A 10608-nucleotide genomic window follows, 5' to 3' on the forward strand; every position below is an offset into this window, starting at 1 on the left:
CACCATTAATAGTGGGGGGGGGGGGGGGGATGTAAATATCCCATAGCCTGTAGACGCCGTAACTTTTGCGCAAACCAATCAATATACACGTATTGTGGGTTTTTTTTGTTTTGGTTTTTTTACTAAAAATGTGAAGCATAAAACATATTGTCCTAAATTGATGAAGACATTACATTTTTTTTATATATATTATGTTACATAAGAGAAAGTAAAACATTTTTTATTTTTTTTATAAAAACCACAGGTGTGATTAAATACCACCAAAACAAATCTCTATTTGTTGGGGGGGGGGGGGGGGGGACATACATTTTATTTGGGTACAGCGTCGCACTACTGCGCAATTGTCAAACTATCACAGTGCCGTATAGTAAAAAGATGGCCTGGTCAGCAATGGGGTAAAACCTTCCAAATCTGAAGTGGTCAGAAGCTGATCCAAAGACACCATTACCTTCACTAACAGATGCAGCACTGTGTTCCGGCGATAGGACAGGGACTTCCTGTTTAATTTCCAAAACAAAATGGTGTCGGTCTGAGCTCTGTTCAACCATTCTCAGGAAACTTTGTATTCTATGAATGAGCAGATGAGGTCACAATATTTGCGCAAAGGAACCATTTAAAGGCACAGTTTTAATTGAAGCCATGATGAAGGGGGGCGTTTTTTCTGGCCCCCGAAACCTGTTGTATTTTATTTTTTGCTGTAAACAAGGAGTTTCCAGTATTTTCAGTATGAGAGCCCATTGTATATTTTACAAGTATTTGTGGGTGCAAAAAACATGTATACTCTTTTACAGGATCAGGGAAGGCCCTCCACATCAATGTCCTTTCACATGAAAAGCCCCTCATCACATTTGAGTCCCAATTTCACATTAGATCCCCTCCCCCCATCACATCAGAGTACCTCCTTTCACATGAGAGACCCCCCACCATCACATCATAGCTCCATCTCTCTCATCAGAGTCCCCCCCCCCACCTCAGAGTAGGATTGCACCAATACTGTTTTTTCCAGGTGAGTACAATTAGTTTCTCTCAAGTACTCACCAATTCAGAGTACCAATACCTTTGCGGTGTGATTTGAGCCCTTAGAAAATATAGGCTCAAATCACACTACATGCAATTTGAACAGAAATGTGGCATGATTCCTGTCCAAATCGCAAGCGGTTTCCTGCACTGCTCCTGTGTGAACTCAAGCTAAAGTCACTATGAGAAGCCTGAGTTGCACACAGGAGCGGTGTGGGAAACCACATGCGATTTGGACAGAAATCGCACCGCATTCCTGTTCAAATCACATGTGATTCTTTGCAATGCGATTTGAGCTCATTCGTTTTGTATGGGTTCAAATCGCACCACAAAAGATAACGGTTTTAGTTATCGGAGCATTTGTACAAGTACTCAGGCAAATGCTCGGTATCTGTGCAACCCTACATCAGAGTCCCCCACCCCCATCACATTAGAAACCCTCATTGCATCAGAATTGCTATGGGCCAGGTAAAATCTTGTACACGACTAGATGTGGCCCTAAGGTGTAGTGTGATAATTAAAGTACTACAAAAAAAATATCAATTAATGCACATTTTTTGCAGATGAATTTAATTTTTGTGTTAGGAGACTGTAAAGCACAGTATACACAATCAGCGGATCATGGGTGTAATGCCAGCCTCCTGCACACTGTCTGTGTAAGCTGTCCATTTGTACAAGCAGGCAGTTGCACGCTCACAGGAAACTCAATGAAATACTCAGAGTGCTGAACTACCCTGGTAGTTCATTGAGAAGCACATGCTGTCAGCAGCAAAGGCTGTTGGCACTTGTAGTTCTCCCATTCACAGAGATCTGCAAATCAATGATGCAGATGTGCGAGCAGAGCCACGCACGGCTACACTATCTTCCAATTGTGACAGCAAATGTGGGGAGAAGATCCCTGACTTGCTGCCACAAAGGAGGGGGGAAATCGGGGGAAGAGGAGACAGATCCTAAAGATCTGAAACTCTGAATATGGGAGTAGCATGTAACAAGTCTAGAAAGTTGAACTTTTCCTTTAATGGAAGTTTTTTTCTTAAAAAAAAAAAAAAAAAAAAAAGGGGGGGGGGGGGGATACCTTACCTGCTCTGTGCAACGATATTGCATACCCTGCCCCTTACCTATTCGTTGGTAGTCCCCTGCTGGAGCTCTCCACTCCTCTTTCCTCTGGGTGCCTTCCAAAAAGCCATGTGCTATGGGGACACCTGTGCGGGTGTGCTCCCCAGCCAGGCTATGTGCATCCATAGATAAACACAGCGTGTCTCAGCCCCACCCCCTCCTCACTGGATTTGATTGACAACATCAGGAGCCAATCGCTCCCACTGTATCCTTAGAGAAAAGGAAGAGAGCTGAGCAGCACTGGAACGTAAGAGGGAACAGGTAGTAGGGAATTTTTTACCTTATAGTGGATGTAAAACCACACATATACCCAGTGAATTTAACAGCCTCACACTATACACAGGGATGAAACAAATCTCCCTACATAAGTTTTACTTGTATATACTTTATATACTCTTTAGAATGTTCAGATCCTGTTAGAAGTTTTCTCTTGGAGTGTGAAATCTGGGCATACAGCCAAGAAGCTGATTGGAGGAAAGGCACACACCCCCTCTCCTCATAGGCGGAAACTCTCACAGCTTTCTGATAATTTATAGCAATCTTCCCAACACAAATTTCAGCCTGGTGTTATCTTGGTTGATGAAGAATCCTTTTAGAAGTTATCAGGCTGATAGAAGAACGGAGTAGGAGACAGCCATGGGACATAGTGCTTTGGAGAGAGATAAGACAACACTGCAGATATATGTGCCCAGCTCAAATTTCATGAATCAGGTTTACATGCACTTTAAAGTGGTTGTAAACCTCAGACATGAAATATGAACAAAGCATATCCCTGTCTCCATCCAGAGCACTAAGTGTAATTTCTATCTGCAGGAATCACTTCAGACAAGTTTTCCTGACACTGAGAAAAAAAAGGTGACAGGCGAGGGATCTCCAGCTAATGGACAGCCTCAGCTCTGTTCCTTTGTGCCTTCTATCCCTCCTTCCAGCACTGAGCCCTGCAGTGTAACTTCAGCTCTCCGCCCCCTTTTCTTTTTTTCTTAAGTCTTAGACAAGCTTTATAAATTCAGCACTTTGAATGGTTGTAGAAAAGAGAGGGCCACAGATAAACAGGTACAACTTATGTAGGAGGATTTGTTTTATTTCTGTGTATAACCTGAGGTCAGCCACTTCACTGGGTATATGTAAGGGGGTTACAACCACTAAAGGTTATAAACAATAAAGCTGGGCCACCCCCCTTTTTTTTGCTGGGGGGGGGGGTGGTGACAGGTATCTGGCTTTGATGTCTCACTGCCTGTGATTAGCGCAGCGCTGCACCGACTTCCTGGCAGGCTCTGCACATGGACCATGCAAACACGCCGGAGCTCATCCCTAGTCCTTATAGTAAAAGTCAACAGCTACAATGTTTGTAGCTGCCGACTTTTAATATTTTTTTTTTTTTTTTTTTTTTACGGACGGAGCTCCGCTTTAAGTTTAAAAAACATTTTGACCTGATAATCAATATCGTTTGGACTCTTTTTGACTTTATCTTTGGATCTGTTGATCTGCGGATTTTGCCAATCCATCGGTACGTTTTTACCTAGCAGGAAATAAAAAAAAATAAGTGGCAGAGGTTATAACCCCACATTACTACACCCAAAAGGAAAAATAAAAGTATCTCTGTAATATTACAATCGTAGCGCCATCAGCATGTTGAGGTGTTGGAGTACCCGCCATCCTAGGGACAGCGACACCGCACAGAGGATCTCCATCAGAAAGTGACATGAGGCTTCACAGGACAGAATGCGATGTGCGGTTGCTATGGGCGACCACAAACAGAACATGCAGCAGTGGTAGGGGATCATTGTGCACACCTGTGCCAGCACAGACACCCTACACCCCGGACACAGCCAGGGCAGGGAACCCGAGCCCCGGGGCTCATTAATAGATGATGGAGGAGCTCATCATACCTGTCCTCAGACACACTGATCACCCCGTCCTCCTTGGGTACAATCACCGCCATGTTCACCACGTCCTGAGAGCCCTCCACCTTGTTCAGCAACACCGGCTTGCGGGTCAGAGGCTGGGAGTGGATCTCGGCGGCCATCCTGTCCGGTCCCCGGAGAACGAGGAATCCCCTCCACCACCAATACGGCTACACCGCCACTCCGCAGCCCCCTGTCAGCTGACCCATCACGTCACCGCTCCGTACACGCCCACCCACTCCGTGTTGTTGTCAGCTGACCGAACACGGCACTCCTCCAGACACGCCCACCCACTCCGTGTTATTATCAGCTTTTTTTTTTTTTTTTTTTTTCCCTCTGAAATCTTTATTGGGATAATCTAAGATGACAAGATAGATAGGCTAGAATGAGAGATAGACGATGCATGCAGTGGAGGGACATAGTCCCCTCCTAGGGACACCACTTTTTCTGCAAGCCAAACCCAAATACTTTAGACCCCTTTCACACTGTGGCGGTTTTCAGGCGCTTTAGCACTGGAAATAGCCTCTGTTAAGCTCCTGAAACCGCCTCCCGTTTATTCAAGTGTGACTTTTCACAGCGGGGCGGTGCGCTTGCGGGACATTAGGAAAAGTCCTGCAAGCAGCATCTTTGGGGGAGGTTCGGGAGCGCTGTACTTAGAGCGCCCAAAACGCCCTGCCCATTGGAATTCGGAAGCGCCGCACCACAGGAGCTTTAACCACTTTACCCCCTTCCTGACCAGAGCATTTTTTGCAATTCTGCACTGCGTCACTTTAACTGAGAATTGCGCGGCCGTGCGACGTTGTACCCAAACAAAATTGATGTCCTTTTTTTCCCAAAAATAGAGATTTCTTTTGGTGGTATTTGATCACTTCTGCGGTTTTTATTTTGTGCATTATAAACAAAAAAAGTGTGACAATTTGGGGAGAAAAAAGCAATATTTTTAACTTTTTGCTATAATAAATATCCCCAAAAATATATAAAAAAATAATTTTTCTCATTTTAAGCCGATATTTATTCTTCTACATTCTTTTGGTAAAAAACAAATCGCAATTAGCGTATATCGATTGGTTTGCGCAAAAAGTTATAGCTTCTACAAAATAGGGGATAGATTTATGGCATTTTATTATTAAAAAAAAATGTATTCGTAATGGTGGCGATCTGCGATTTTTATTGTGACTGCAACATTATGGCGGACACATCGGGCGTTTTTGACACTATTTTGGGACCATTGTCCTTTATACAGCGATCAGTGCTATAAAAATGCACTGATTACTGTGTAAATGACACTGGCAGGGAAGGGGGTTAAACACTAGGGGGCGATCAAGGGGTTAAGTGTGTCCTAGGGAGTGAGTCTAACTGTAGGGGGATGGGCTACCACCGACATGACAGCGATCACTGCTCCCGATGATAGGGAGCAGTGATCTCTGTCATGTCACTAAGAAGAACGGGGAAATGCCTTGTTTGCATAGGCATCTCCCCGTTCTACCTCTCCACACCACAACTGCAGGCCGCCGGCAAACATCGAGTTCCCGGAACCCGTGGGAACGCTCCCACGGCATGCGAGAGGCCCCTTTAAAGAGACATACAGGTACAACCGTTTACCTGCCTGTACCATTCTGCCTTACTGCCTGTGCCATTCTGCCGACGTACATCTGTGTGCGGCAGTCAACGAGCGGTTAAAGAGGTTGTAAACCTCGGGGGGGGGGGGGGGGGTTGAACACTGCAAAACAAGGGCATATTTAGCTAGTATACATCGCTTACTAGCTCATTATGAAATACTTACTTTAGAATGATGCCCTGGGTTGGCATTGGCCCTCCGTGTACAGCGCGGACATCTTCCATCTGAGTTACTTACAGGTTCGCGGCTCCGCCGCTGTGATTGGCCCCGAGTCGCAAGGATGTCACTCCCGCACATGCATGCAGGAGCCGCCGATCACGGCACAACTTCTGAAGAAACAGCACCAGCAGACCATTTCTTCAGTGGGCATCCATCGCTGATAGGATTATAAAAGACCTGGGACATATTTGGGTGCCCCAAGGAGAGTAGTAATGTGGTGAACAGTGGGTGTGGCCAATAGGGTTGCAACATTTTCTTTAAGCTAAGCCCAAATACTTTAACAGCCTGGGAAACCTTTGGGTGCCCCAAAGAGAGTAGGAATGCGGTGAGCATAGTGTGCCACAACGAACAGCGGGTGTAGCCAAATTGCTTTTACTGTCATCATCGCCCTGCCCTCAGACAGCTGCCCGCAGCTCCCGGACAGCAACAGATTTGTGTGTCACTATCTTGGTTCCCGCAGCCCGGTCTGAATGATGTGTCCGGGTTTCAGTCTGCCTGAAACCCGAACATGATTCAAAACCTGGACTGTCCAGGTGAATCCCGAACAGGTGGCAACTCTAATGGCCAAATTGCTTTTGCTGACATCATCACCCCACTCTTCAGTGATGTCAAACCTTCCCCCAGACAGCTGCCTGCAGCTCCTAGAAGGCAACAGATTTGTGTGTGACTATCTCGGTTACTTGGGGAGCCACAGCCCAGCCTAAATAATGTGTTCAGGTTTCAGGCAGACTGAAACTTGGACACATAGATCAAAACCCGGACTGTCCGAGTGAATCCTGGACAGGTGGCAACTCTATCCCCACCCCTGGCATGTCAAAGTGCCCACCTCCCCTCCAAGCTCTTCAACACATTTGCTGCCAGAGACCTTTTTTGCATTTTAGGCATAGGCATGCGTACAGGGTGTGCCAGGTGCACCCTAATCACTTTGTGTGGTGCCGATTCCCTCTGCTTCCTGCCTCTCCCCTGCAGTGCTGCCAGCTTCCCTCCTCTCCTCTCCTCTTAGGATCAGGGAAGGGGCTGGTAAATATTTAACCACTTGAAGACCAGGACTTTTTCTGACACTTGTTGGTTACATGTTAAAATCAGTATTTATTGCTAGAAAATTACTTAGAATATATATATTTTTTAGAAGAGACCCTATAGAATAAAATAGCGGTTGTTGCAATATTTTATGTCACACTGTATTTCAGCGGTCTTTCAAATGCAATTTTTTTGGAAAAAATACACTTTCATGAATTAAAAAAAAACAGTCAAGTTAGCCCAATTTTTTTAATATAATGTGAAAGATGGTGTTACACAGAGTAAATAGATACCCAACATGTCATGCTTTAAAATTGCGCACACTTGTGGAATGGCATAAAAACAACAATACTTTCAAAATCTCCATAGGCAACACTTTAACTAGTTGCCGACCGCCGGCCGTCAAATGACGGCCAGGCGGCGCACCTATTGTGGTGGGAGGCCGTCATATGACGGCCTCCCGTTTAAACAGGGAATGCGCGCGATCGTGCGCGCGCATCCCTGTTTCTTCGGTGGCGGCGTGTCACGGAGACACCGCTCGCCACCGAAGGGGGTGAACAGCCATTCGTTATGGCTGTTTACCACGTGATCGGCCGTGATGAAGTCACGGCCGATCACAGATGGTCACACCCCGAACGTGCACGGCGCATGCGCGCGAGCACGTCGGTGGCGGCGTGTTCCCCGGGAACACTGCTCGTCACCGACGCTGGTAAACAGCCATTGGCCGGCTGTTCACCCACGTGATCAGCTGTGATCCTTTCACAGCCGATCACTCAAATGTAAACAAACCGCGGTAACGGGATGTTACCGGGTTCTCCTCCTCACACACCGATCGTGTGTGAGGAGGAGATTGCGGTAACATCTCGTTACCGCATACAGTGTACACCAAACATACTGATTGCCCCCCCCAATAAAGAGGACCTGTCACCACCCCTCATAGTACCTGTCAATCACAGTCTATCAGAGTACCTGTCACAGCCCATCAGAGTATTTGAGTACCTGTCAAAGCCCATCAGAGTACCCGAGTACCTGTCCCGGCCCATCAGAGTACCCGAGTACCTGTCCCGGCCCATCAGAGTACCCGAGTACCTGTCCCGGCCCATCAGAGTACCCGAGTACCTGTCCCGGCCCATCAGAGTACCCGAGTACCTGTCACGGCACATCAGGGTACCCGAGTACCTGTCATGGCACATCAGGGTACCCGAGTACCTGTCACGGCACATCAGGGTACCCAAGTACCTGTCACGGCACATCAGGGTACCCGAGTACCTGTCACGGCACATCAGGGTACCCGAGTACCTGTCACGGCCCATCAGGGTACCCGAGTACCTGTCACGGTCCATTAGAGTACCGAGTACCTGTCACAGTCCATCAGGGTACCCGAGTACCTATCACAGTCCATCAGGGTACCCGAGTACCTGTCACAGTCCATTAGAGTACCGAGTACCTGTCACAGTCCATCAGGATACCCGAGTACCTGTCACAGTCCATTAGAGTACCGAGTACCTGTCACAGTCCATTAGAGTACCGAGTACCTGTCACAGTCCATTAGAGTACCGAGTACCTGTCACAGTCCATCAGGGTACCCGAGTACCTGTCACAGCCCATCTGAGTACCCGAGTACCTGTTCCAGTCCATCTGTGTACCAGAGTACCTGTCACAGTCCATCTGAGTACCCGAGTACCTGTCACAGTTCATCTGAGTACCCGAGTACCTGTCACAGTTCATCTGAGTACCCGAGTACCTGTCACAGTCCATATGAGTACCTGTCACCGCCCTTCAGAGTACCCAAATACCAGTCACCAAACCATCAGAGTACTTGTCACCAGGCCATCAGAGTACCTGAGTACTTGTCACCAGGCCATCAGAGTACCTGAGTACTTGTCACCAGGCCATCAGAGTACCCGAGTACTTGTCACCAGGCCATCAGAGTACCTGAGTACCTATCACCAGGCCATCAGAGTACCCGAGTACCTGTCACCAGGCCATCAGAGTACTCGAGTACCTGTCACCAGGCCATCAGAGTGCCCGAGTACCTGTCACCAGGCCATCAGAGTACGCGAGTACCTGTCACCAGGTCATCAGAGTACCCGAGTACCTGTCACCAGGCCATCAGAGTACCTGAGTACTTGTCACCAGGCCATCAGAGTACCCAAGTACCTGTCACCAGGCCATCAGAGTACCTGAGTACCTATCACCAGGCCATCAGAGTACCTGAGTACCTGTCACCAGGCCATCAGAGTACCCGAATACCTGTCACCAGGCCATCAGAGTACCCAAGTACCTGTCACCAGGCCATCAGAGTACCCGAGTACCTGTCACCAGGCCATCAGAGTACCCGAGTACCTGTCACCAGGCCATCAGAGTACCCGAGTACCTATCTCCAGCCCATCAGAGTACCCGAGTACCTATTTGCAGCCCATGTCTCATAGAATATACGTTGGGGTGTTTGCTTTCCAAAATGGGGTCATTTTGTGGGTAATTGCACTGTCCTGGTGGTCCAGGACCTTCAAAAGTGTGATGGGTAGGAATGAAATAAGATGTGTCATTTATGCTCCTAGAACGCCTGAACGTACTACTTCAATGTTCGGCCTCTCTATGTGGCCAGGCTGTGTAAAAGTCACACACATGTGGTATTGCCATACTCGGGAGGAGTAGCAGAATGTATTTTGGGGTGTAATTTTTGCTATATACATGCTATGTGTTAGAAATATCTTATAAATTGACAATTTTGTGTAAAAAAAAATGCGTTTTAATTTTTTTCCACATATTCCAAAAACTTCTGGAAAATAAATAACCATTCAAAAGACTCATTATGCCTCACAGATTATACGTTGGCGTGTTTGCTTTCCAAAATGGGGTCATTTTATGGGAAATTCCATTGTCCTGGTACTCCAGGGCCTTCAAAAGTGTAATAGGTGGTTGAGAAACGAGATGCGTAATTTTTGCTCGTAGAACGTCTGAAGGTACTACATCAATGTTAGTGCTCTGTATGTGGCCAGGCTGTGTAAAAGTCTCACACATGTGGTATTGCCGTACGCGGGAAGAGTAGCAGAATGTATTTTGGGATGTAATTTTTGCTATATACATGCTATGTGTTAGAAATATCTTATAAATTGTCAATTTTGTGTAAAAAAAAAAATGCGTTTTAATTTTTTTCCACATATTCCAAAAACTTCTGGAAAAAAATTAACCATTCAAAAGACTCATTATGCCTCACAGATTATACGTTGGGGTGTTTTCTTTCCAAAATGGGGTCATTTTATGGGAAATTCCATTGTCCTGGTACTCCAGGGACTTCAAAACTGTAATAGGTGGTTGAGAAATGAGATGCGTCATTTTTGCTCGTAGAACGTCTGAAGGTACTACATCAATGTTGGGCCTCTGTATGTGGCCAGGCTGTGTAAAAGTCTCACACATGTGGTATCGCCGTACTCGGGAAGAGTAGCGGAATGTATTTTGGGGTGTAATTTGTTGTATGCATATTCTGTGTGTGAGAAATAACCTGATAATATGCCAATTTAGTAAAAAAAAAAAAAAGAAAATAAAAAATCTTCATTTTGCAAAGAATTGTGGGAAAAAATGACAACTTAAAAAAACTCACCATGCTACTTACTTAATACCTTGGGATGTCTACTTTGTAAAAAGGGGTCATTTGGGGGGTATTTGTACTTTCCTGACTTGTTAGTGTCACAAGAAATGAGATACACCTGA

General features: G+C 46.3%; 1 protein-coding gene across 2 annotated transcripts in view; it reads right to left on the reverse strand.

Moving 5' to 3' along the window:
* The window catches only part of WDFY2 (WD repeat and FYVE domain containing 2), a 151406-nt gene extending 147133 nt beyond the window's left edge, over positions 1-4273 (reverse strand). The window contains exon 1 of one of the 2 annotated variants that reach the window (XM_077484227.1): positions 4023-4273. In XM_077484227.1, the coding sequence (XP_077340353.1) occupies positions 4023-4159 (137 nt within the window). In that variant the 5' untranslated portion in view covers positions 4160-4273. The remainder of the gene's footprint in view (positions 1-4022) is intronic. The other variant, XM_077484228.1, reaches the window with a different exon arrangement.
* Between the last annotated feature and the right edge of the window lie 6335 nt (positions 4274-10608).

This window comes from Lithobates pipiens, unplaced genomic scaffold (assembly GCF_037356315.1).
Source record: "Lithobates pipiens isolate NorthernLeopardFrog02 unplaced genomic scaffold, aLitPip1_a1.2 Scaffold_16, whole genome shotgun sequence".
Classification (NCBI taxonomy): domain Eukaryota; kingdom Metazoa; phylum Chordata; class Amphibia; order Anura; family Ranidae; genus Lithobates; species Lithobates pipiens.